This window comes from Durio zibethinus, chromosome 14, assembly GCF_047325235.1.
Source record: "Durio zibethinus cultivar Kanyao isolate XHJ-2024 chromosome 14, ASM4732523v1, whole genome shotgun sequence".
NCBI classification, from domain to species: Eukaryota; Viridiplantae; Streptophyta; class Magnoliopsida; order Malvales; family Malvaceae; genus Durio; species Durio zibethinus.
Window position 1 is genome coordinate 20,763,112 of NC_143175.1, and position 27,675 is coordinate 20,790,786.

At 29.6% G+C, this 27,675-nt stretch overlaps 3 protein-coding genes across 18 annotated transcripts; all 3 read left to right on the forward strand.

Annotated features, from left to right (window-relative positions):
• The first annotated feature begins 3,507 nt into the window (after window positions 1-3,507).
• LOC149515116 (copper transport protein ATX1-like) lies at window positions 3,508-5,235 on the forward strand. Its single transcript, XM_089743759.1, has 3 exons — window positions 3,508-3,723; window positions 4,450-4,525; window positions 4,836-5,235. Exons 1-3 carry the CDS (start codon window positions 3,715-3,717, stop codon window positions 5,009-5,011), a joined length of 261 nt encoding a protein of 86 aa, XP_089599885.1. The 5' UTR covers window positions 3,508-3,714; the 3' UTR covers window positions 5,012-5,235.
• A 1,460-nt stretch (window positions 5,236-6,695) lies between these two features.
• LOC149515117 (protein SHOOT GRAVITROPISM 6-like) lies at window positions 6,696-13,025 on the forward strand. Of its 16 annotated transcripts, XM_089743766.1 has the most exons (9): window positions 6,707-7,852; window positions 8,465-8,540; window positions 8,634-9,190; window positions 9,885-10,267; window positions 10,908-11,032; window positions 11,152-11,493; window positions 11,611-11,681; window positions 12,365-12,483; window positions 12,680-13,025. In XM_089743766.1, exons 6-7 carry the CDS (start codon window positions 11,255-11,257, stop codon window positions 11,624-11,626), a joined length of 255 nt encoding a protein of 84 aa, XP_089599892.1. In that variant the 5' UTR covers window positions 6,707-7,852; window positions 8,465-8,540; window positions 8,634-9,190; window positions 9,885-10,267; window positions 10,908-11,032; window positions 11,152-11,254; the 3' UTR covers window positions 11,627-11,681; window positions 12,365-12,483; window positions 12,680-13,025. The 16 variants fall into 16 exon arrangements, 9 of the variants coding, with proteins under 9 accessions (XP_089599894.1, XP_089599893.1, XP_089599892.1 ...); XM_089743764.1 differs by having other exon boundaries at window positions 6,707-8,334; window positions 8,634-10,797; XM_089743765.1 differs by having other exon boundaries at window positions 6,707-8,334; window positions 8,634-10,769.
• Window positions 13,026-19,597: 6,572 nt separating this feature from the next.
• On the forward strand, window positions 19,598-22,203 carry LOC111294869 (uncharacterized). The gene is made up of 2 exons (XM_089742908.1): window positions 19,598-21,752; window positions 21,888-22,203. Exon 1 carries the CDS (start codon window positions 19,716-19,718, stop codon window positions 21,747-21,749), a length of 2,034 nt encoding a protein of 677 aa, XP_089599034.1. The 5' UTR covers window positions 19,598-19,715; the 3' UTR covers window positions 21,750-21,752; window positions 21,888-22,203.
• Window positions 22,204-27,675: the final 5,472 nt, after the last annotated feature.

Consider the following 27,675-nt stretch of genomic DNA (forward strand, 5'->3'; position numbering starts at 1 on the left):
TTTAGTATTATAGACCAATTACACTACCGATGGAATCAATGATCGATTTTCAATCAATTATCGACTTTTAGCGATGGATTACCAATTGACTTTAGCGACGAAATTTTTATCGATGAAAATATTTCATCAGTAATTACTAATGAAATTTGATTTTTATCGATGGAATAACATTACCGACTTACTTATTATTGATGGAATTATTGACAAAATAATTCCTTTGTATGTCAAAAATCATTCCTTTGATAGTCGATAATTTTGTCAATAATTCCAATGGAATATTGACTTTTACCAATGAAAAATTTTATCAGTAAAAATCATTTTTTTGATAATGTATGTAAAATAAAATTACTATGCAATTAGAGATATTGTAAAGTATCTTACAATACCTTTGTCTCCTATTACCCACAATAAATAAATGTTTATAATTTTTTTAAGAATACTAAGAATTTAAAAAATTAAAAAAAAAGAAATTTATAAATGATAAAAACAAATGCATATCATATATAATTATTCTATTATAATTATTTAATTAAAATTTAGAATTCTATGAAGTTTATCAAAATTTTATATAAAATTTATATTTATAAATAGTAGATTCTTACATAATTTTTTATTTTGATTGAACAATTATAAGATTGTAATAAAATAAATTATAAATGAAATACTCCTTTACAAACTGACTTTTAACCTTGTAAGAATTTATCTTTAAAAAAAGACAAATAAAACCATTTAAACTAAGTTTTGAATTAAATATTCACAATTTTATTGTTTAGTACCTTGGTATATTTATATATAGATGAAAAGTGGGACAAAATATCATTAGACCTAAAATTGTTTTATACCAATAGCTACATGTTAGCCTTGAATTGATTCTTATTTTAAAGTATTATTTTGAAATGACAAAATATTAAGCTAAATAAGCTTGATCGAGATTTTGAAAATGATTTATTTAGTACATGTTCTTAAGTTTTATATTTTTGTATTAAATAAATAATATATTTTTCATAGTGTAAACAAACCTTTATTTGTTTTTATATTTCTCAAACCTAATCTATCTTTAAATATTATTTATTTGAGCTTAAATAAAAGTCCAATTGTTGTTTTAAAGTGAATTTATTCATTTTGGATTTAATACAATTTTAATAATATTGGTTTTGAGAAATAAATTAACATAAAAAAATTATTTTACAATAACAAAGTTTTTCGATATTAAACTTGTTTTATTTTTCTGTATTAATTTACAAAGCTTTAATATTTAAATTTTATATAATTGAAAAACTCTTTGAGTCTGCTTTCTAATGGATCAAACAAAATCTAAATCTAAATTTTTTAAGAAAAAATTTTGAATTTTTACTAGACACTTTACAGTTGTCTAAAAACTGCATAAGGGATATTTTTGAAAATTTACTATAATTTGTACACAATGAAATAGGTAATAAATTTTATATGGATAGAAAGGCCTTTAAGTCTAGTTTCTAAATCTTCAAGCGGTTTTTAATTTGGATTTGTACAATTCAAGATATTATTAAATTAGTAAGTAAAGTGTAAAATATGAGATAACCATTCAGCTTTAATATGATCAATCCCTTCAGGGAAGCGATTGATTGATTTTTTACCCAAAAGCAAATATTGTTTTGAAATAACAAAAAGGAATCAATCACTCTATGTAAGGGATCAATCATCCATTTGATAGGATCAATCCCCTACATAAAGGGATAGATCGGGCCGTGTATTTTCAAGCGTGAAATGGCTAGCAAAACGTGAACTAATCAATCTTCTCAGGGAAGAAATCAATCAGGTCTAGGCAAAAACTCTCCAATTGCTAGTTTTTCATGCTTTCAGCGGGATTTCTTCTTCCAAACCTTCCTCAACGGTTACTTCTTAAATTTATCTATAAATTGGGCACTCCAACACATTAAGAAAATTGATGAACCAAGAGAGTAAGAGTTAACAAACTATTCTTTTATTCTCTCAAAGAATCAAGAATTGTTAGAGCTTAAAAGTTTACATCTTTGTATTTATTGTATCCAAATTATTGTTATTGTTTTATTTATCAAATTTTTTTATACTTTATTAGACAAACACTTAGCCTTTGAGAAGTATTTTAAGTTTATTTTTTTGTTAAGTGATTTTGTAATCAAAAGGTGAGGTATCCTCTTAAATTTGTAGGATTGAAGGATTGCTACTTAGCCTAGAAAGTAGAAAGTGTAAGATTTCTATTTTAAGTCTTAGTGTGGTATTTTTAATTCAAAATTAGTGAATTACAGTCTTAGTGTGGATAACCAAAAGGATAGCATGTAGATGCCCTAAGGAGAATGACTGGACCTCTATAAATTATTGTATTAGATTTTTTTATCCCTATCTCCTGACATTTATTGTTATTTATATTTTATTCTAAGTTTATTAATTGTTATTGTTTGCATTATATTTTCATTAAAAGCTCTTATTATTTTAAATTCATCAATTATTTTGAAATTATTGTTTGAAATTTTTTTAAAAAAATTTAATTTATTTCTTTTTTTTATCACTATCTCACTTAAAAAGTTAACACACATAAAAACAAGATTTGATCTATGCTTTCACCGAAAGAAGGCCATGCATGCAACCTATTCTTATCCACAAACAGTGGTAATAGCATCTTGTCCACTAAATCAATAGAAAGCTTCGATGCTATGGTTAACTGAGGAGATTGAATGGACAAATGTTTCTTACCTTATATTTTTGTCTAATAAAAAAAGGTATAAAACAAAAAATTATAAAAAAAAAAAAAGCCAAAAAGATCCAAGAGATTTTTGAATTGACATTCCAACAATTAGAAGAATAATTTAAATGTATAGACAATCAAGCTGTTTTTCTTTTTAATTTTAATTATAAATTGATGTTATACAATTTAAATAAAATTTTATAATATATAAAAAGGAAAATTGAAATAAAAAAATATAAAGTAAAAGATATAGTATAATTTTAGAACTTCAAATATACATATATATATATATAAATAAGAGTATTTAATTTAATTAATTTTGAACCGAATTATTCAAAATCGAATTAATTGAATTATATTATTTTATTTTTGTTAACCAAATGAATTTATCAATCTAAAAAATTAACCTACTAAATTTAATTTTATTGGTTAGATTAATTTTTTAATTAATCAAATAATAAATACATTTAAATTATATTATATTTTAAACTCTTAATTTTTCATATTTTAAACAAATTAAATAAAATTATTCAATAAAATAATCAAATATTAAAATTTTATGTTAAAAACTTTAACAATTTATGAAATTAAATAATCAATTTCATGTATTTTTTATTTTATATTTCGATTAAAATTTTAGTTAATTTGATTACTTTGATTTTTTGAATTAACCAAAAATTAAAATTTTTTAAAATTATTTTTATCAATCAATTAAAATTAATTTAATAATCAATAAATTAATTGAATTAAATTAATTTGATCAATTAATTCAGTTGAACCGGAAGAGAAAGCTAGAAAATAATAGGAATAATAACGCCGTTAAATAATTATGGAAGAAACAACAAAATAAAACAGATTGAAGATGGTCCAGGCCACCACCGCCCACCAATGATTCTTTATTCTTCTATAAAATTCGACCCTTTCAACCTTCGCTTCTTCATACCCAACGCCCAAGAAAATCTTCTTTTTCATCTTCCTCTTCCTCTGTTTTAATTTTCAAAGCCAAAGCCATGTCTCAGGTAAATTTTCGTTTTTCCCATTCCATCCCCTCATATTTTCTTTCCCTTTCCTTTGGCTGAATCATTAAAGATTTCTGTTTAGTCATTTACGTATGTTTCGAGAATTTTATGGGTCAGTTTTATCCTTGTTTTCTTATCTGGGTCGTTGTTTATCTGATCTTTGGATTGCATATTTGGAGGAAAGACTAAAATTTTGAGGTCATTTTTGTTGTTATGCATTGACTTTGATCGTTGTATGAAACTTTTGTTTGGTATGTTGGTCTCAAAGGGAGAGCAGCTATTGGATTTAAATACTATTGATTTTTTATATTTTTAGTTGATTATTTGGCATGGTAAGCAGGTAGGACAGTTAACATGTTCGGTTTTAGTATGCTGTTCCATGTTCAGAAGTCTCTAAATGGTGGTAATCTAGACTATCTGTTACTTTTGTTGCTTGAATTCAGGCTTTGTTTCTGTTTTTCATTGAGTTGACCTTATATTGATGTGTAAGTGATGCCTTTCATACTGAGCTGGGTTTTATGACTTAAGAAAAGGATAGAAATTCTGCCTGTCTTCGTAGACAACCACGTTTCTATGAATGGTTTTTATAATCTATTTCAAATTTTGAAAACATCCCAATCCTTTGTTTTCTCCTAGCTTTGTTGTAGTTCATGGTTGTTGAACCCTGCTTTGTAAGTTTTTCTTTGATAACGATATCAGCCGTGTATTCATTTTGGCTGCTTGCAGACCGTTGTTCTCAAGGTTGGTATGTCTTGCCAGGGCTGTGTTGGAGCCGTTAAGAGAGTTCTGGGAAAAATGGAAGGTTTGTTGTAATCCATGCTTTTTATCTCTGTTCTTTTCTCATGATTACCTTCAGTGCTCAAAATTATCTAAAACTTTGCATTCATCATCTTCCTTTTCTGTAGAATAATAATTCTAGATATTTCCCCCTGTTAACTTTGTTAGTAAATTGGTGAAGGATTAGCTTCTTTTTACATTTAAGTGGTAATTGTACTCCAAGTCTATGGTGTCACTTTTGACCACGAGACATGCCATCATCCATATTCAGTTGCTATTATTTTTTCTGGTTTGATGTGATAACTAATTTCTATTTTGTCACAAACACCTTTTAGGTGTGGAATCATATGATGTAAATTTGGAGGAGCAGAAAGTGACTGTGAAGGGCAACGTCCAGCCTGATGCAGTTCTGCAGACTGTGTCAAAGACCGGAAAGAAGACTACCTTCTGGGAAGCTGAAGCTCCAGCCGAACCTGAGGCAAAGCCAGCAGAAGCTGTTGCAGCAGCTTAATACGATTACCCAGTTTACTTAACTGGATTGATTTTCTTATAGCTTGTTAAACTTACTACCATATCATATGGATTGTAAAATGTATACTTCCCTTAAACATGGAAGCTACAATAAGCACTTAGGTGCTTTCTGTGTTGCTACTGTAATGATGACTTTCTTGTGATATTCCTCTACTCCCAAACCTGATTCTCTTTAATGAAAACAAAGGTCCTTACTACAGTGAATCAGACGTGGATGTTAAAGAAGTATTGGCTAGTCTCAGCATGAATTGGAAAATCCCACTTGATAGTTTATAGAGTGGACGGAAGAGAAATCTCACGTCCATTACATTGGAAGTAATTTGAGCACGTATATATGGCAAGGATTTTTTTCATTTATTGTCACGGAGTGTTTTAAGTTTCTTGTCTGACCTACACGTTTTACTCCCAAAACACCCAAGTGCCTTCTTTGCAGCACATGGCTCCGAATAGTTTTAAAAGCAGGCACAAAATAAATGATCCTGATAGAAAAGGTCTAGAACAGAGGAAACCTTAAGAAAAAGCACTTTGAATGCTGCTACATTGTCGCCATCGTTTTATAACACTAATAACTTAATTTGATACAGCGAAATATTTCACGTACGATAAATTTTTGAAGTTCAATGTCTGACACCTTTTATTCCCAACAAATGTGATCAGATGCTTCAAGCTCGATGATAACTGCTGAATTGCTTTCTCGCTGTGCAATCCAACAGTTTCTTTTTATTCAACTCTTCGTTAACAATGACTAAATTCTAAAGTTTCTGTTTTCACCTAGATCATTGATAACAGTTATTCAGTTGACCTGATGGAGGAGGATACTTTCAATTCAAATAGCTTTTGTGGCCCACAATGATGCTCTAGCAAATCAACAAATTCACTTCCCTGAATGGCTTTAGAGTAGTGATATGCATTCGCTAAATTAGTGTAAATAGAGAAAATAATTGTTGCTTTAGTTTTTAATTAATCGGAGTACAAACTACCAAGTGAGATGATGACATTCACAGCTTCAAAATGCAACTGAGACAGAGGAGGGTAACATTTTATAGAGTAGTGAAAACGAAAACAAAAACAAGTGCGCGTCAGCAAGAACCTATACCAAATCCAAACACACAATCACTTACAGATAGAGGCTGAAATGAGTCACTAAAATTATGACTCATTTCATAATTCAGGAAACATTAAAACACGCAGCTTGGATTCCCCGCTTTCTGCTTAAATCACTATTTTTTTTACTGGCCCTGGAAGCTATTGCCTTGAACCTGTACCGCCTCTTATGAGGTATTGCTTGTTTAAAAGGAATCACGAGGGAGAAGAGATTAACTTAATTGCTGATTTGTGAGGGGATGAAATGAAACGTTTTTATTTATTAAAAAAAAAAAAAGAAATTAAGCATCAAATGGATGTTAATAATTTGTATTAATTGTTTCCTTTGAAATGTTTAAGGTTTGTATTTAGAATTTATATAAATAGATGTAAATTTTGATATAACACTAGCAAATTTGCATTTTTAGCTTGGCGGTTGTTAAAAGTTTTTGTATAAATCACGTCGGACCAAGGCTGTAAAGTACTGGCTAAAACTTCACTCATTATAAAAAATACATATTGAAATGACTCTAATTTTTCACCACTTAATGGCTTGTAATGATATATTCCACTTTTTTTATTCAAATGTTTTTTATTTTATATTAATGCAATTATTGCTTGATCATTTTACCCAAGTTTTCAGATTTATAAAAAAAATTCGGCCAAAATAGTCAAATCAAAAATAAAAAAAATAAAAAATCCCATATTTTCAGGTTATGTTCACTTAGTAAAAAATAATAATCGTATTTTCAACCAACACTTCGTTGAAATCTGTCAAATAAGCAGTCAAAACGGTCAACCTTTCCCATCACCGACGTATCAACTCCAAGGCATTTATATCATGTTAAGTGATGCCCTCATTTAACTGTTCATATCAAAGGTCTAGCACTTAGGGTTCCCAATTTTTTTTAGTTTAAAACCAAAGTTAAATACCAAAATGACGCTGTTTTGGTTTTTATGGAAGAGAAAAAAACAATGGAGAATTGTATACAGGAGGGGAAAAAAGAAGAAAAGAAACGTAAAAAGGAGGTAACAGGAAAAATCTTGAATTCTGGAGAGAAGGAAACAAGGAAAGAGAGAAAAGCGGATGAGACTGTGAAGAAAGCAAAAAAGATGAAAGCAAAGATAGAATAGAAAGATCAAATGAGGGAAAATATGTAGTGAAGGACGAGTTGAGAAATAAACAGGGTTTTTATTTTGAAAGGCTCCACAAAGAAAAAAAATAGAATAACTATGACTGAAGAAGGAAATAAGTACAGAAGAAACAGAAATAGACCAGAGAAATGTGAATAAAAAGAATAGACAAATAAGAGAGAACAGGGAAAATAGAAGCATGTAATTTCATTCATGATGCTCTCGTTTACAATATATATAAGTCAACATGTGCTAAAATTCACAATAGAATGATGCTAACAGAATTGCTAAAACCCTAGCCAATCATAATCAATTGTTTATCAACAGCTAATTTTATGAAATTCTCTGCAAAATGGCCTAACTGCTATGTCAGCTTCTACGTTGCCTTAATCCTTTTATCAGCATCTTCCAAGTCAGCTTCTAACCTGCTAGCTGCCCATTCCAGCTCTTTTTCAACTTAGCCTCCATCTTAGCTTCTCGTTTCAATAGCTCAACTTCCAGCTCCCAGTTACTGTCATATTCCTTCTTGATCCTTTTGCTACTGTTCTTCACTTCCAGATTCATCACAAGGAAGCAGATCAAGAAAGAGAAGGAGAAAAAAAAAGTGCTGTAAAGGCTTAGAATTCCGTTTTCAGTTTTTTTTTTCGATGCTATTATTCGTCACTGGTGCTCGCTTTACTCTCTTTAATGGAAACATATTTGGCTTTTGATTTTAACGATAGGAGAAGCTTCTGTCTCTACGTTTTTGTTTTTTCGGTATAATTTTTTTTCGGGTTTGTTTGATTTGTATTTTTTTTTCATTGACTTTATTTCGATGGATGCATCTAGTCTTCCTTTGACACTCTCAGTGGTCTCTGTTCTTCGATTGATTAGGTTCGGTCTTTTTTCTTTTGTCTGGCATTCTTAGTCTTGAATAAGTGCTTTTTTGCTTCGATGAATGTCTGTTTTTTTCTTCGACTCGATTTTTGATAAACTCTTCAGCATCTTTCTCTTCTAGAGCCACTAGGTTCTAGTGTTGATGGTGATATAGAGTTATGTTATGGTGCTTTATCCTCCCTTGATGACGTTATAGCTATCTTGAGAAGTGTATGTTTATTTCTGAGCATCTACATCCCTATTTAGAGTTACATCTTCCCCACCATCCCCCTTGATGATACAGACAGTGAACCTATGACACTTTATACCAGGCTAATTTTTAATTTTGATATGTTTTCAGGATGATTCAATTGATCCCTCAGAGGGTTTTAACAGAATTGTTGCTTCTGTCTGTATTCATTTGACAAAGGATGAAGGTGGGATTTGTCTTTCTGTTTGCTTTTCTCAAATTTAAATGCTTTCAAACTAACCAGCAGTAGTTATTCTTGATAATTACTTGGTGTTTGTAGGCACCCTGCATGGTTGCATGCCAGCAAATTGTGACATATTCCAGCAGTCAGCTGAAGGGGCCATCCTAGCTGTTATTGAGCTGAGGGACTGAGCTGAGTGAAACTGATGTTTCAAGGTTTTTTTTTTGTTTAAAATAAGAAAATGCACTTTTAATTAGCTCATTAATTGTATGCTCTTATGATTAAGAGATAAATTGAACGTCTTTGAAAGTAATGTTGATCAAGTCTCTCTGCAGGACCCTCAATCTTTGCTCTCAGCTGTAGCCATGTCAATGAGAAGCAATTACAGCTGTAGGCGACTCAATCCTTTTTTTTTTTTCGATAAATTTACTAGCCTAACTGATGTTTGCTTTTTCCTGTGTTAAAAGTCAGCAGAATCAACTGTGTGGTCCTATTCATTTTTTCTGGTGATCATGGTATATTCTTAAGTACTTTTAGATGAGAACACGAATGTAAAAATTGTTTTCAATGAAGTATTGGCTGCTGCTGGAAGGGTTATTGTCACGAAAGATATATCTAGGCTACGCGGTGGCTGGCCAATGCAAGATGCATTCCACGTGAGTCTCCTTTCATATTAATTAGTAAATTATTCCTGTGTTATCTGGATTTCTCCAAGAAATGGACAGAATATCTTCTAGGTAAATTGCTACGAGATATTCTCTGATCTAGTTCCTCATTTTTGGCTCCTAAACATACATCTGCAATCGCTATAAGAAGAATTAACTTTGCAAGACTAATTTCTCTTTCCATGTCTTTTGGTTAAAAGCTCCTGGGAAGTATCTCCTTGAATAGTTGTAAAACTTGACTATTTGTTGATCTTCCTATGAGTCGAGGCTGGCTCACTACTTATCATGCTTTTTTTCTTTTTATCTAATAGTTATGAAAATAGACTGCGTGTTTTTTAAGTTCCTCTTCTTCCTTGTTCGTCTTTTTATGCTCACTCTTCTTTTTTTCCTCATGACACTGCAGGTGGATTATGATTGTAGTATTTTTTTGACCCATGGAACTGTTGTCTTTTTTGTTTCCTTCTTTTAGTTTTTTAATTATCTTTGTTGGTGATGGACCGAAAAAACATTTCCATGGCATTTACTATGAGTTTAAATTTCATTTTTGGAAGGCATTTTTCTTGAAGGTATTCTGAATTTTCGTATTTTGTATTCTTTTGTTGTCATTAAGGTTGTGAAGTTACTTTTACTACACTTTGCTTCTTAGATGGAGGGTAATGATGAATAATTTTCTCGTTTGCAATAGCTTTTGTGCAGTAAGAATTGGGAGAGGTTACTTAAGATTGCTGTTAATTTATTTGAAAAATTATTGAAAGAATAGACGTCAGCCTCTGCTAGAAAGCGGAAACAACCTTCAGATGTAGAAAACAAAGTTAAAAAGCCTGGGAGGACTTTTATAGAAGATTTGAAACTGCCTACGGGCAGATATTGCCTCTTCTGGAATGGTTTTTTCCGTTCTAGAAGGTGTCTTTGTGACTGCCCTTGGATATGGTCTATGGATTTTGATTGATGAGGTGAATTTGGCACCTCTTGAGATTTTGCAGAGAGTTATTGGTGTTCTTGATGATGCTGAGCCTGAGTCCAAATAAAGTCCTGTTTATGTGCTGCTTTCTGTCCATACACAAGCAGGTACCTTTTGTTTACTTCTTCTAAGTTCTTTCTTGGTGACCTTATTTTCTGGAAAGTTCTTTCTACTTTGATATTAGTTACAAAAAACCTCAATAACAATTAAGGTTTTGGTTAAAATTGAAAGAATACTGCTAGTGTTGGATCTTATTAAAACCAGCTGTTTGATTGCGTGTTTTGAATTGTCATAGGTTCGTTCTCATATAGAACTTAATTGCAGGATTTGCTTTCAGAACTTAGGAGTGAACGAGTCTCGTTTCAACGAACTGAAGCGACAGCTAGTAGCAAGCTTTTGTATTAATTTAGCTTAGGTTATCTTTAGCTTCTTTTTGATATTATGATTCTTAGAGTTATATGATGAAAAGAGACCTTTCGTTAAGATTCATGGTTCTTTGCATGTACTTGAGAGAATAGCTTGATCTGTTTAAGTACAATGAGCCTGTTCTCTTGGTTGGTGAAACTGGCACAAGGAAGACTGCAATACAGAATTTGGCCATGAGGCTGGGTTAGAATCTTACTGTTTTTGTATGATGGTTGAGTATCTCTCTCTCTCTCTCTCACACACACACACACAGACACATGGGGCTGTGACTGGTTGGCTCTTACAAATAGTACACTAACATGATTATGTTTATTGTTCCAGAACTTAAGTCAGCAATGTGATGATGCTGCTCTATTAGGAGAATTTAACCTATGGATACATGGTCTCTTTGCATTTCCCTATACAATGAGTTTAAATTTCTTTTTTGGAAGGCATTTTCCATGAAGGTATTCTGACTTTACGGATTTTGTTTTCTTTTGTTGTTATTAACGTTGCTAAGTTACTTGTACTACTGTTTGGTTCTTATATGGAGGGTAATAATGAATATGTTGCTGGTTTGCAATAGCTTTTGTGCAGTTAGAATTGGGAGAGATTACTTCGTAATCTTAAGATTGCTGTTAATTTATTCAAAAAATTATTGGAAGACAGAGAGGTCAGCATCTGCCAGAATGCGGAAAAACCCTTTAGATGTAGAAAAAAATGTTAAAGCTTGGGAGGACTTTTCTGCAAGATTTGAAACTGCCCACGGGCAGATTGCCTCTTCTGGAATGGCATTTTCCATTCTAGAAGGTGTCTTTGTGAGTGCACTTAGAAAGGGTCGGTGGGTTTTGCTTGAACAGCTGAATTTGGCACCTACTGAGATTTTGCGGATAGTTATTGGTGTTCTTGATGTTGAGCCTGAGTCCAAGTAAAATCCTGTTTATGTGCTGCTTTCTGTCCATATACAAGCAGTTGCGTTGTCTACTAGATCTGGATGTTTGTATACTGCTTGATTTTTTTTTTTTTGATGTTTTTGTGCTCTTAGGTTCTGGCGGGTTTAGTATTTATGGACATCGTGGTAGTTGTGCATTCCACGTTGATGCATGATGGGTGCAGGTTTGTATTTTTGTGTTCATCCTATCGAACATTTTGAGAGAGATTTGTTGTTTGTTAAATTCTGCAGAATTTGCATGCAGTTGTTGAATGTGTAGTCTAAGTGCTCAATTTGATTTAAAAATGGCATATAGGCAACATGACTGTCATCAGTTTTTATATGCAGCTTCTGTAAACTCCGGAGGGCTGAACATTACCTTCCTTGCTGTTACTATTATTTGTAGTTTTGTTTTGTTTTTTAAATTTGTTGATTTATGCCGGAGGTTACTGATTCTCTTTCTTTCCAAATATCCACCATCAATCCTTTCAAGTTGATCCAATAAATCCTGGTTAATTAATGATAATAATGCATTTCTAAAATGTAATACTATTCTGTAATGCATTTAATCTCCGTCTTTAATCACTTGCTAATTAGAAGCATAAATGTTACTTTACCTCATTAGGCATGTTTCTTTCCAGCATCCCTGATATTTTCCTACTGGTTGAAGACCTTTTATCATGTCATTACCTCCATCTTCATTTTATTTGCAGTAACTGGAAGAATATTGTTAAAGTAGCTTACTCCATTTATTTTAATGTTCACAAGTAGCTCAGAAGTGACCTGGAATTTTCGATAATATTCTGTTTAACGTTTTAAAATGTTCTAGAATCTAATACACATTTTGCTACTCTTTTTACATGGCAAGATGGGCCTCCTGTGCAATCTGTGAAGGTTGGTGACTTATTTCTTGTTGATAATATTTCCTTGGTTGATGATAGCGTACGTGACATGTCGAACAGTGTCTTGGAGCCAGGAAAGAAGCTGGTAAGTAATTCTTGTTTGAGGATTTTGGTCTTTGGAGTGTATTTCAAGTTAGCTAGTTAAAAACCATTAGATTATATGATATCCTGATGCTGTTATACTGTCGAATTTCAGTCTTTTTTTTTTCCTCTGTATTGTCATTTCATAGGATAGTTTAGCTGGGCATTTCTTAATAACAGATTAAATTTTATTCTGTCAGCTGGTTTGCTAGAAGCATCTTGTTCTTTAGTTGCTCTTGCTTCCCTTTTAGCCGGTGTTATATTTTGTTGGCAGTCTTTGGCTAAGAAAGGAGGAAGTGTTCTAGAGAAAGTTAGGAAAACTTTTCAGTTCTTGCAATAATGAATCCTGGTGGTGACTATGGTGAAAAGGAATTATGACCTGCTCTTCGTAATCGGTTTACAGAGATATGGGTTCCATCTGTTGGTGATTTGAGCCAGCTTAGGAGTATTGCTTCGAATAGATATGCATGTTTTCAAGAAAAGATGTTGATTAAGGTCATTGAGATTTTTTAATAATATTTTATTCAAATCGCTGATTATCCCGCATTGGACTCTCTTATTTTGTTAATCCTATGGTTAACTGCTACGAGATATTTTCTGATCTAATTCCTCTTTTATTTTTTGCGCCGGCGGGAGGGGGGGGGCACTAAATATGCATCTACAGTCACTGTAGGAAGAATTAAATTTTTTTTTTTATGAAAATCTAAGTAAATAATCCGTTTAATCTCTCAAATCAAAATAAAAGTTTTTGTATCCAATAGCTTAAAAATTAATGACTATAAATAATACATTCAAAATAATTTTAATAAAATATTATCGATTGAACTTGAATCTAAAATTACTTATATAGAAGGAAATGATTCTACTAATTGAGCTGCTGGCACTATAAGAACAATTAACTTTGCAAGGCTAAAGTATCATTCCACGTTTTTCGCTCCTGGGAATTGTCTCTGGGAATGGTTATAATCCTGAAAATTTTGTAACATAGATTTCCAGATGCTTTACACCATATTATTTGAATTTGATAAGAGGGCTGGATAAAAGATCAGAACTTGATGTTGGGCCTTGAAGCAAATATTCTGATTGGCTTAAGATTATAACTGGATATTCTTATTCCATTAACAAATAATTAATAAGAAAAGAAAGAAAAGATGTTAGGCCTCCAGCCTCAATGATGGTTTTGCAACCTCAAACCGGCCTAGAAGCCCTCTCTCTTTCTCTCTCTCTCGTTTGAATTTCGACATCTGGATTTATAATGTCTTCATGCGCCAAAGCTATGTCCATGCTAATTCCATATTGTAGTTCTTGGGTAAAATAAAAAAGACGAATAATCATCATATCTATATGACTGTCAAAATAAGGTATTGAACTAGCAGGATTGCTTATGTTATGCTCACTAAATAGTTGTGTGTACATGAGATTCTTCTGTGTGTACGGATGCTAACAGTTTTCATATATTTTTTCTTTCTATTCAGTCTGTTAACAAAGTAAATTTTCATTTAAGGATATAAATGATATATTAATATTTATAATTTATTCAAATTCGATTTAAATGAAATTTGAGTTCGATTCAATTATTATTAAATTAAATTTGAGTTTAAATAATTTGATTTATCGATCGATCAAATTTAAATATTTTTGTACCTGATTCGAATAATTCACGAATTTAATCGAATTTTTATATTTTAATTAATAAAATATATTGAATTCGAATTCGAGTTCGAACATAAATAATCGAGTTTTTAGCAAAAAATTAAATTTATTTTTATATATTAATCAAATCTAATCAAATAAATTTAAGTAATTTAATTTTTATCTCGAATCAAATTCACGTTAAAAAAATAAAATTTAATTAAATTTAAATTAAATTTCAAATCTCAAATCTAAAATTAAATTTAAATTCAAATTTAATCGATTATATCTTTACTTATAAATGTTATAAATGTTCTTGACGAGAATTCAACGGGCTGAAGAGGCTGCACAAAAAGATAGATGCCAGTGCAAGGCAACAGCACAGGGGACAGAGTTGAGAGAATTGCGTGAACGGTATTCTTAAACTTCAAAATTTTTGTCCCGTAACTTTCAAATTATTATGATAGTGGTATCTCGAATTAACGCTATTAATATGAATATTGATTTGTATTAAAAAGTTTAATTAATAGTACATTCTCATTGTCATATAAACAAAAATTTTAAAAATTTTTGAAAAAATTATAAAAAATTCTAATAAAATTCTAAAAATTCCAAAACATTTTTAAAAAATATAAAAGAATTCAAAATAATCTAAAAAAATTATGTCCAATTTTTAAATTTTCTAACAATTTTTCAAAAATTCTAAAAATTCGAAAATAATTTCATAAAATATTTAAAAAATTCAAAAAAAATAAAAGTTTTAGAAAACATAAAATATTATAAAAAATTTTTAAAAATTCTAAAATCTTTTAAAATTTTTTGAAAAATTTTAAAAAATTCAAAAATAATAAAGTAAACTACATTTATTTTTATAAAACTTAAATTGTTTGAATTTTTTTTTATTTTTAAAATTTTTTTTTAGTTTTAAAACTTTTCAAATTTTAAATTTCTTATAATTTAAATTTATAATTTATAATTTATAAAAATATTTCATAATTCTAATTTTTTTTTTATAAATTTAGAAAATTTTTTATAATTTTTCAAAAGCTTTTAGAATTTTTTGAGAATGTTTTGAATTTTTTAGATTTTTTAAAATTTTTGGAGAAACTAAAAAATTCAAATATTTAAAAAAAATTTAAGAAAAATTTAGAATTAAAAAAATTAAGTAATTTTTATAAATTTTTAAAATTTTTTCTAAATTTAAAAAAATAAAACAATTTTTTCATAATTTTTAAATATTTTTTTGAGTAGTTTTGAATTTGTTGAAGTTTTTAAAATTTTTTTGAAGTTTTCAAAATTTTTAGAAATTTTTATAATTTAAAACAAAATTTTTTTAAAATTGCTTTAAATATTTTAATATTTTAAATTTATTTTTGAATTTTTAAAAAATTTTCAGAATTTTTTAAAATTTTTAGAATTTTCATAGTTTTTTTAAAATAATTTTTTTTTATAAATATTAAAACACTTTAGAAATTTTTTTAAAATTTTTTGAAGTTTTTTAGAATTGTTTTGAATTTTTTGAAGTTTTTAAAATTTTTATAATTTTTTTAAAAAAATTTAAAGGTTTTTAAATTTTGTTTGAAAATTTTTTTATACTGGAGTAACAATGATGACATGGCGTTTTATTGGACTTTTTAACAAGTATTAACATTTTATTAGATATTAATGTCACGTCAGTAAAATTGACTAACGGCATTTGTCCAAAATATTAACATAATAACGATTTGAAAGTTTAAGTATCAATATGACCAAAAAAATTTTAATTTTAAAAATTCAAAAATAATAGAAGAAACTTGAATATTTTCAAAACAATTTTATAATTTTTTTATGAATTTATAGAAATTTATTTTTATAAAATTTAAATTGTTTGAATTTTTTATTTTTTAAATTTTTTTTTAGTTTTTAAAACTTTTCAAATATTAAATTTCTTATAATTTGAAATTATAATTTATACAAATATTTCATATTTTTATTTTTTTATAAATTTAGAAAATTTTTATAATTTTTCAGAATATTTTATAATTTTTCTAAAATGTTTTGAATTTTTTAGATTTTTTTAAATTTTTGAGAAATTGTAAAAAATTTAAATATTTAAAACTTTTTTAGAAAATTTTAGAATTAAAAAAATTAGTTTTTTTATAATTTTTAGAAATTTAAATTTTTTTCTAAATTTAAAAAAATTAAAAAATTTTTGCAATTTTTTTCATAATTTAAAAAAAAAATTTTAGAATAGTTTTGCATTTGTTGAAATTTTTTAAATTTCTTTTGAAGTTTTCAAAATTTTTAGATTTCAAACAAAAATTTAAATTTTATTTTTTATTTTTTAAAAAAAATTAGAATTTTTTAAAATTTTTCCAATTTTTTGAAAATTAAAAATTTTCTTATAAATATTAAAATATTTTAGAATTTTTTTCTAAATTTTTTGAAATTTTTTAGAATTGTTTGGAATTTTTTAAGTTTTTAAAAGTTTTTGAAGTTTTAAAATTTTTAGAAAATTTTTATAATTTAAAAAAAAATTTTAATTTTTTGAATTTTTTTAAAAATTTTGTTTTTATGCTAAAGTGACAATGATAATATGATATTGATTAAACTTTTCAATAAATATTAATATCTTATTAGATTTTGACACCACATCAGCAAAATTAACTAACGATATTTGTTCGAAATACCAATATAATAACGATTTATAAGTTTAAGTATCAAAGTGATAAAAAAAAATTTTAAGTATCAATGTAATAAAAATTTTAAAGTTTAAAAACGAAATATGTATTTAATTGTATTTATTTATACATAAGCGTTGAATATGCAGAGGTAGACGACAGGAGGAGCAACTTGTATTGCAGCTTAAAGCTGCTAGTGGTCGAAAGATCAGCTGGTTATCATGAATCTAGGATTTCTTTCATGATATTCTTCCTCACCCAAAAAGAAAAGCATTTTAGTCTTTTAAGAAGAAAGCCAAAACATAGCCAGCTTAGCAATGAAGTAGAGTAATGTCTGGTTAAAGTATCCTAATGATAAGTAGGTTATCACATGCAGCAGTGATTCACAAAATCAACTTCCTTCACTTAGTTTGTTTTTTTTTTTTTTTCGTATTGACAAAATCACTTTTATTTTAATATATTTTTAATTTTAAAATAGTACATAATTTTACATATTCACGGAGAAATTTTTTTAGTCAAGCAAGTATATTAGTAAGGTTATTGTATATCTATTTAATCTTAAAAAAAACTATCTCATACATAAAATCTTTAAACTTAACAAATGAAATTAATAAAGTGATATATAATTTTAAAATATATTAAAAAATTAATTAAAAATAATTAGATATAGAATAATTTATTAATACCATTGATAAAATTAAAAAAATTTTGTATCAATATATCCTAATTCTAAATTCACTTGTTTCACCGACAATGTAAGTAAGTTAAGACCCTCACGCAATGAAATATTCACATTTCTCTAGTTTAATAATACTAACTTTTTCTTGTCAATCCATTGCTTGTTTTGGATGCAAAGAGAAAAGAGAATAAAGTAAAATTCCTTCCTTCTTCCTTTTGCCTTGATCGAATCCAATTAGAAATTATATTCTAGCTCCAATAACATTGATGTGAGAAAAGGATATGTACAAGGTCGGTAATATATCACTTGAATTGCAATTAATTAATAATTTAAAATTTTATATAAAACTCATATTTATAAATAATGAACTTTTATATAATTATTTATTATAATTAAATAATTAATTGTACAAAACAAAGCTTGAGAGATGGGTACAAGTGGTAGATTTTGCAATCCATGGTATAGAATTATTTGCCTTCTTAAACATAACATCTGAAATAGGATATATAAGCTAACCGACTCATACTTCTTATTGTTAATTAATTCCAACAGTACAGTATTATACATGAAAACCTGACTACGTCCTCAATGCTCAAGAATCATAAAAAATAAAATAAAATAAAAAAGAGAAAATATATTTTGAAGGGAAAATTAACTGCTAAAGACATTAGTTAATGAGGTTTTGTTTTAGTGAAAATGAGAAAATTTTCAAATTTTAAGATTTTAAGTTTAAATTATATTATGTGTGGATTTGATTTAATTTTTAACAACAATTATGTAATTTGCTAATAGAATATTTAATTTTTATTTTTATGATCAGAATTCAAATTATGACAATTTTATTAACAAAAATATTAAGATTTTTCCCAAAAAAAAAAAAAAAAAAAAAAACCTTGGTAAGTATTGTAGTCTCGTTACCCTCAGCCAACAAGAAACCCCATAAGAAAAGCACTTAGGTTTCTTTGAGAAGAAACCCAAAAAGAAAGATATATAGACAGCTTAGCAATTATGTAATGTCTGGGAATGTATTCCAATGATAAGTAGGTTTTAATATGCAGTGGTGATTCGCAAAATCTACTTCCTGCATTTATTATTATTTTTATTGCATTGACAAAATCACTTTTTATTTTAATATATTTTTAATATTAAAACAGTATTATTTATATATCCATGGTGATTTTTTTTTTAATTACACAAGTATATTCATTAGATTATGGCTTATTCATTTAGTTTAAAAAATTATTTCATACATAAAATTTTTTATTAACAAACAGAGTTAATAGAATGATATATATTTTTAAAGAATATTAAAAATTAATTAATAATAATTTATTAATCTCATTTATAAAATTAAAAAATTTTCTGTATCAATGTATCTTAATTCTAAATTAATTTGTTCCACCGACAATTTTAGATACAATATAAGTAGGTTACGACCTCACGAAGTGAAGTATTCACATTCCTATGGTTTAATATTATTTACTTTTTTTGCCAATCCATTGCTTGTTTTGGATTTAAATGCTTTAGAGAAAAGAGAATAAAGTAAAATTCTTTCCTTCTTCCTTTTTGTCATGTTCAATAGGTGACCTCATACACTTCGAAATTTGTATTCTAGCTCCAATAATTATTTTTGCAGAATTACTAATTTTATATGATTTTGAAATTTATGAGTTATTAGAAAAAACTTTTTTAATAAAATAAAAAATGTTTAATTTAATTAGTTATTATCCATGTGTATAAACATACATATATATATGTTTTGTATCTAATCTATCCGATTGATAAAATTTGTTGATATTTATATTTTTAAATTTATTTTCAGACTTAAATAAAAATATTGCATCTTGCTTGATTTAATAGAGATATTTCACCCATATATTTGGTAAATTTTAAATTTAAACTATATTTAGACATGAGCATGACTTCTTTTTTAAATATTATATATGATTACAAATATAGGGGTGGTTTATTGTTATTTTATTCTATATAAATTTTGCTACAAATGAGAAGGCGTTACCTTGTGTCAAATTATACTTTTTTAATAGATACAAGAAAAGAATAAACAAATTTTCCAAAAAGGGCAAAAGAAAAGAATAGACAAGTTTATAGCAGAAAAAAGAAAAGTATAAACAAGTCTTATTTTTGGTGATCATCAACAAATTCAAATCTTCTTCCTTCCATTCTTTCTTTTGTTCTTTGTTTGAACATCCAATTCACATTCACTGCTACCTCATCACATTCTATCGTTACTCACAAATATTGGAGATGGAGAAAGCGCGAGAGAAGATTCAACATCCTTTTCATATTCATCCCTTGGCGTTGGTTGAAGATGAGCAAAGCAATCAAAAAGAAAAAGCTTACTGCTCGGGATGTGGGGAAGTGGTATCATCTGGTTCATGCTTTAGTTGTGTAGAGTGCTGCAACTATCACCTTCATAAGGAATGTGCCCATGCTCCCTATAAAATACCTAAACACCCCCTCCACCTCGAATTCCACCAGCCTGCACCTTTTTCTCTTTTAGAAAGTCCAAGGGCTCGTTCAGGGTATGCTTGTGCATTATGCAAGGAAAAACGTAATATGTTTTTTTATGAATGTGATTATTGCTATTTTGCCCTTGACATCAAATGTGCTTTACTTTCACTTAAGGTTGGTGAAAGTATCTATGGGGTCAAAGATGATGGCCACCAACTTCCATTCATCTTCCTCGAAAATCATAAGGATCAACTTATAAAAGTTGATTGCTCTTGCTGCCACCAATCATTAATAGATTCCATATATGTTTCTGTTGAGTGCAAACTTTACCTTCATAAAAAATGTTTTAGTCAGTTCACTGAAATTGATCACCCTTGCCACCGTTTGCACACTCTCGTTCTTCAGTTTGGTGAAAGCAATTGTTTTTGCGAGGTATGCCAAAAGGAAGATCATCATAATTTCTTTTATCGTTGTTTTGCTTGCAAGTTTGATATTCACCTTAAATGCATTTGGCCAAGACCTATTATTGAGGCAAATAGGTATCATGAGCACCCATTCACCCTGTTATATAGAAGTGATTTATTCATTTGTGATGCATGTGGCACCAATGGAAAGTTTGTTTCTTATGTATGTCTTACATGCCACCTACACGTCCATAAGAATTGCACTTCATTGCCGCTCAAAATCAAAGTTTCACGACATGATCATGTTGTGGTCCACAAGTATTTCTTTAAAAAAAGGGAACTTGAAGAACATGAATGCAAAATTTGTTTTGAAGAAGTGAAAACAGAGTATGGAAGTTACCATTGTTGGAGGGAAGATTGCAATTATATTGTCCATGTGAAATGTGCGACAGAGGATGATCGCTTGTACTACATTATTGATCAAGAGAATCAAGACGAGGAGCCCGTGGTTTCTTCCATCAGCTGTGTTGTTGAGGTGAACGAGCATGGAGAAGCTGTAAAGATCTTTAAACATTTCAAGCATGAACACAATCTAGTGTTTGAAGACAAGATCAAAGAGGATAGTGATAGACATTGTGATGGGTGCATGCTATCCATCTCAACTCCGTTTTATTATTGTTCAGTGTGCAATTTCTTCCTTCACAAAACTTGTGCAGAATTACCCAAAATTAAGCATCATTGGTATCGTCGATTCCCCTTCACCCTCGAAGCCAGGGATTTTTTGCGGTGTAAGTTGTGCTATCGCTACTGTAGCGGTTTGTTTTACATTAGTGGACGCTTATACTTTTGCCTAAGGTGTGCTACAGTTCCTGATATCATCAGACGTGAAGGACACGAACATTTGCTCTTTTTTGATTATCAACGCAAGAGGCAATGCAGTGCTTGTGGTGTCGGTGGTGGGTATGGTGCATTCAGATGTAAGGAGTGCAGTTTTTCTTTGGATTTTGCATGCATGACATTACCGCAAGCAATTCAGCACAAGTGTGATAGTCACTTACTTAAACTTACTTATCATGGTGAGAATGCTGATGCAGAACAACATTACTGTGATGTTTGTGAAGAAAAACGGAACCCAAACCATTGGTATTATTACTGTTCAACTTGTGATAATTCTGTTCATCCTAAATGTGTTCTTGGAGAATATCCATTTCTCAAGGACGGTATCACTTGGAGGAGTGTTGTTCTTAGCACTCAGAGGAGTGGTGTTTTTCACGAACACAGTGACGATGTCATATTTGTCCATAAGGTTGATGGCTACCCTGAATGCGCTGCTTGTGGTAAGCTTTGCCAAGATGAAGCTCTCAAGTGTCCTAAATGCAACATTATTGTCCACCACAAATGTCGATGGGATAGGAAATGGTAAATGGTAAGTAGGAGGGTCGATGTAAAAAGCTGTTTTAGGTTGTTGATCAGTTAATATTGCCATTATTAATTATATGATATTATTCTCTTTAGTATTTATTAGTATCAATTAACTTTAATTTTGTCTTGATGATTGCAGTTGAGAAGAGTTGTAAGAGGAATGAAGGCATGCAGGCACGTGAGTGGTTCTTCTGCTGGCATTTGGGGCACCATATATATTGGGTGATGAATTGGATGGAAGGTTTGAGTTGATGATGATGAAGATGATGTTGGAAAAAATAAGGCAAATTGATCTAATTAATTAAATGTTTGTTGTTGTAAGTGTTGCTTGATTGGGATTGGGATTGGTCTGTAAGATTTGATTTCAATGTTGACTTTGCGTTTGCCTATGATTTGATTTGTTTTTGTTTGGGTTTGAATTGAATGACATTTCTATTTGGATTGCTTCTTTCTTTTTATATACGAGGCTTGAGTTATGCAACTTCTTTGTTAAATTAGTTCTATTGAATAAACTGCTACTTTGAATTTTTCTTTGACAACTTCTACAAAATTATTCAAGAATCAAATTTAAATACTAAATTTGTTTCATAAAAGCGGAAATTATTACGTTCCGTTTCGTATAAAACATGTGGCTTCAAACACCCATTAAATGTTACGTTTTTTTTTTTTTTTCATTTTTACTTTTAAAAAATAAACTTGTTCAAACTGCATAAACATAATGTATATAATGAAATATTCTTTCACTATTAATTTTATTCAAAAATAAAAGCTCAGTGACAAATTGAACCCAAATGAAATTATAAAACAGGAAAAAATTACTTTTGACTGTGAAAATGAAAGTGATGGCTTTATGAAATTATATAACCGAAAAATATTCTTTCATTTGTATATTTTTTTAATTCAAGTCGAATGGCATGATAGCTCCACTCTACCCAATAATAAGATCTCTTATCCATGTCAACAGAAATAAAAAAATGGTAAATTAAAAAAAAAAAAGCACATCTTGTGATTAAAAGGCCACATAAATTTATCCTCTTTTTAAGTTTGAAAACAGACACCTTATCATCTTAAGTTTATGATAAATTGGACTCTTTACTGTCATATTTCTTCCCTTGATTTTCAAGTCTAAGAAAATTTGAGATATATGACGCTGTAAAAAAAAAATTAATTTTATGTTTTACCTGAATTGTAAAAATATATATATATATATTGATACTTAAAGAAATAAAATATATAATTTACATAACAAATTTTTAAATAATACATTATTTTAATCCAAATTCTAATATTATTCACTTAATTAACTTATATGATATATAACTAGTATAATTTTATTATATATTAAAATTCTAATATTGTTAATTTAATTTACCTATATAAAATCTAACTAATATAATTTTGTTACATATATGTTATTTGTTAAATAAAAATATTAAATATTTTGTAACAATCTTTATGTTAATGTCACATGATAAAAAATTATTGATCGATCTTAAACAATTTTTACGATTTAAATAAAAAATATTTTTTATTTAAATTGAAAAAATATTGATAATATATTTTATAAACACATAATTTGATAATATTAATCAAACACCATATATATATGAGTTGATATGATAATATGGTTAGGAAAATTAGAGTTTCAATTTATATGACACATAATTTAAAAATTCATGTGCAAATTGTATACTTTATTTATTTTTAAGTATTAATTTGTACATTTTTTTTCAAAATTCAAGTACCAAAAAGTGTAATTAATTAAATAACGTAAAGTCAACATTTTAACCAAAAAATACAGAAAAAAAAATATTTATTCCGCCCTCGACAAAAAGGTACGAAGTGAGTTTTTGTAGTTCAAATTCGCATTCCCTGACAGATTTCAGAAGCGAACATGTTTGATAACCTTGTGAAGATGGAAGATATCTAATGAAATGGAGAAGGCTTGGAAGAACCAGCTATGGAGGGCGGAGACAAAAAGAAAAGAAAAATAAAGGACGAAATTTTATTTACGCATGAATGATGAATCAATGATGCCAATTGTTATTCCAATTATACACCGCATAGTGTTCCACATAATCAGAAAAACACCAGCAGCAACAACAACTACAGATTGGAGCCTTTAATTGACATTGGCTCTCTTAGACCTTACCAGTCATTCTCTTCTTTCATCTCCCTACAGTATTGAGTATGCATGGATTACCTCCACAATAGGTGCTCGGCACAATGGGCATTTCCCTCCACCACGAACCAACTAATTCGCACATTTTGAACATGTGCACATGTGTCCACATCTGCAACCAATTTTTTTAATGTAAAAAACAATTGGGTTGTAATCACATATGTCCATACACCAGTGCTAGATCTTGATTTAGAGAAGTTAAGAAGGTAAACCTGTTCAAAAGTGAATTGATATGGTTATCACAACAAACACAGCAAGTCCCTTTCCTCACATGACCCCTGTTAGATCCATCCTCGGATGTTTCTGCACTCAAACCTGTAATGCAAGTGAAATTTTTTAAAAACAGAAACAATCAAAACTATCTCATGGCACGGATAAGAAAAACCAAAATAATGCTTCGAAGGAAACAAAAGTTGGGAGGATTTACAAACCTTTTTCACCAACCTATCTATTCAAAGCAGCAGAGACTTCGTGCCTGACAGATCACTTTAACTCCAGCTGCATATACATGCAGGCTTCCAACATCCTCTGCATGTGGCTCATGACCTGCTGGAGTCTTTGCCATACCAGCTCTTAGATCATTAACCATCTCCCATTCATGCTCAAACTAAGCATCCTCATAAATAACTTAAAATATGCAGAGTAATAAATAGTACCGTATAGGGACTCAAAAGTAAGATATCTGGGCCAATTTCTGGATAAAATTCAGAAACTATTAAACAAGCCAAGACTGACAACCCATAATGATACAAAACAAGCAACATAATTAACAAAAGTTAACAACCACAATTAGAGGGCGGTAAAATTCCTGATACACAATTCAATTTCTTATCCAACAAAATGTCTCTCCAAATGGAATCATTTCCACAAATAATTTTACCTTCGGCATGAAACTCACAACCAGAATGCCTAAGGCTCACCTCTATAGGTTAAAATTTATTCCAAGAGAACTTAATACCTAACACAACACTCTATAAAGAACAGAAAGGAAATGATTCAATAGTTATGGTAATATACAGTTGCAAGACCAAAAAAGATGGCTCACAATTTCTCATCTGTGCATGCTGTGCCTAGACCAGCTAGTGTGATGTAAATCCTGATGCCGCAGCAGTTGTGGTGGTGGCACTGGAGAAGAAGGTAGCAGTAGCACCAATGAAGGCCTGTTAATAGCATCATTCTGATCATTATTTGTTTCATCCCTCCGCTGCTCCAGATCACACTCCAGTGGGGCTCGAGTTGGCAAGTTTCTATGCAGATCCCAATCAATGGAAGAAGGACCCTGTCTTTCCACATCAGACTGTATTAATTGTTCTAGACTTTCCTGGAAACCACTTCGAAGAAGATTAGAGACACCTACAAATTAAATTATATCAACCATCAAAGAAGTTACATTTTACTCTAAGCATAAAAAAAACGATGTAATCAAATACCTGCTCAGAAGTTCTCTAAGTTTCATATCATACACATTATCATCTTCAGGTGGATGAAATCTATTGAACCTGCTCAGAAGTGCTTTGGAGAAATTAATCGGGATAAAAGTATAGACGTGTCAAAATTGTATCGCATATATCATGTAGTGAGTCATTAAATGTTAAATTTGTGACTGCAACAAAAACTTAAGACACTTAATTAGGGTGACAGTTCCATTTATTGATTTGTTGCTGGCTACATTGATGTTAGTAGTATTTTACCATGAAATACTAGCTTCTTGGTGCTCTTCTCAATTCGACTTCCTGCTAATCAAATAAACAAAAGGAAAAATGGCATTCATTCATATTACACTACAATAGCCAATTCCAACTTATGGCCATTAGAGACAATCAAATGTACACAAACCAGGGATATATGTGCACAATTTAGTTTAACTCATACAACGCATCACGCTCCTCGGACCACCTTTTCTTTTTGGGTTAGCACCGATCATGCAGGAGAAGGCATTGACAAGTTCAGAATCCTCTTCGGTTGTCAAAATTTTGCTGCATTTGGGTCTGCAAACACAAGTTTTGCCAGAAGATATCCTGTGATAGACAAGGTCTGGAACAAACATAATTGTTTTCCAACAAACCTTGCTTTTTTTAGTATCATACTACTCAGGCCACTTGTCCCTAGATATGCATTTCTCAACAATTGAAACGGCTGTTGCAGCAATTTCTGGTATTTTCAAGTATCAGAATTTCATACTTTGATTGCCAAGCTTAAACTCAAACCAGTCATTTATTTTCTTTCCCATTATTTCTCTTTTATTTTTTGCAGCCACCAAAGCCATGTCATTTTTAGGCATCCAAAACCTAAATTTAACACTAAAACTTCCTCCTTTTTTTTCTTTTCTCCCCATCCTTCACAGCCACTTCTCTCTCATTATAAATATAATATATATATGTATGCGAAGCATAGTGGATAATGCTCCAATACCTATGGCTAAAAGTTTGGCAGACTGGTATACTACAAGTCATAATGGACCAAATGTCCTCAGCATCTAAATTTTTTCCTCCTTTTCTTTGGATATATAGTTATAGTTATCTATACTTATTTAGGTAAGCCAACCAGATTAATAGGACCTTCAAATCATTAAGAGGAATCTAAAGCAAAACCCTCTAAATCTCCACACTCCAAATGCAAACCTAAAATCCAGCTATTAACAAGGAATTTTAAAAGAAACTGAAAAAAGGATGCCACCATTACTAACCTGCCAGAGTAGCATAGGCCATGAACTACCATGCGTCAGGATGCCACCATACATTTTAATTTTTTTTTTATACTTAAAACTGTCAGGATTTAAACTTAATAATTGAAACTAAGAGTATATCAAATTAAATAATACTTAGAATATTGTATAAATGAAAGTTTCTTTTTAAGTTTACTGTATTAGATTTTATGTTAGTAACCTTAAACTAATTAAATGTCACTTTTGAAATCTCAAGGAAGCAGTTTATCTCGTTTCGAACCACATGGTAACATTTTATAACTTACACATTTTAGGAAAACTTTGTCATAAAAAAGTACACAAGTCCATGGCCTTGTAAAAATATTTTAGATTTATCCTGCAAAGTATCATCCATTAATTTAAAACAAAATAAAACTACACATGCATGTATATTTGTATTTTCCTTAGATCTATAATTATAAACACAACATAATAGCACAATACGAATATAACACGAAATAAACCGTGTTTTGGTTTAACCTAATCATGTTTCGTGTTTGTGTTTTAATTGTGTTGACAAATTAAAGACATGATAATTTTTATATATTAAATATATGTGTTAAATACGCTTAACACGATTATGACACATTTAATATGTTTACTTCATCATGTTGCATTTAATGTTGATGTATATCGTTTAAATTTATTATGATTGTTGTGGAAATTGAATGTATATTGAAAAACTGCTTATCTACAATTATACAAGAATCTTAGGTTTATATACAACTAACTAAGGGTTAAACTAGGAAACTAAATCTTCCTTAATTCTAGGGATACAAATACTTAATTCTAGAGATACAAATATAAATATACAGATTACAAGATTACAACCAGCTGTAAATAGGTGTTTTCCCACACTCCCCCTCAAGCTGGTGAATAGGTGTTTTCCATTCCCAGCTTGGAAATAATTCCTTGAAATGTTGCACTGCTGAGACCTTTAGTCAACACATCTGCAAGTTGACCCTTGGTTGATACATAAGGTGTACAAATCAACCCACTATCTAGTTTCTCCTTTATGAAATGCCGGTCTACTTCAATGTG

Excerpts from the sequence above, each read along its gene's own strand:
- LOC149515116 (XM_089743759.1), top strand. Across the intron at positions 4,526-4,835 it reads AGTTCTGGGAAAAATGGAAG|GTGTGGAATCATATGATGTA; the intron begins GTTTGTTGTAAT and ends AACACCTTTTAG.
- LOC149515117 (XM_089743764.1), top strand. The coding sequence starts at position 11,255 with ATGCGGAAAAACCCTTTAGATGTAGAAAAAAATGTTAAAGCTTGGGAG.
- LOC111294869 (XM_089742908.1), top strand. The coding sequence starts at position 19,716 with ATGGAGAAAGCGCGAGAGAAGATTCAACATCCTTTTCATATTCATCCC.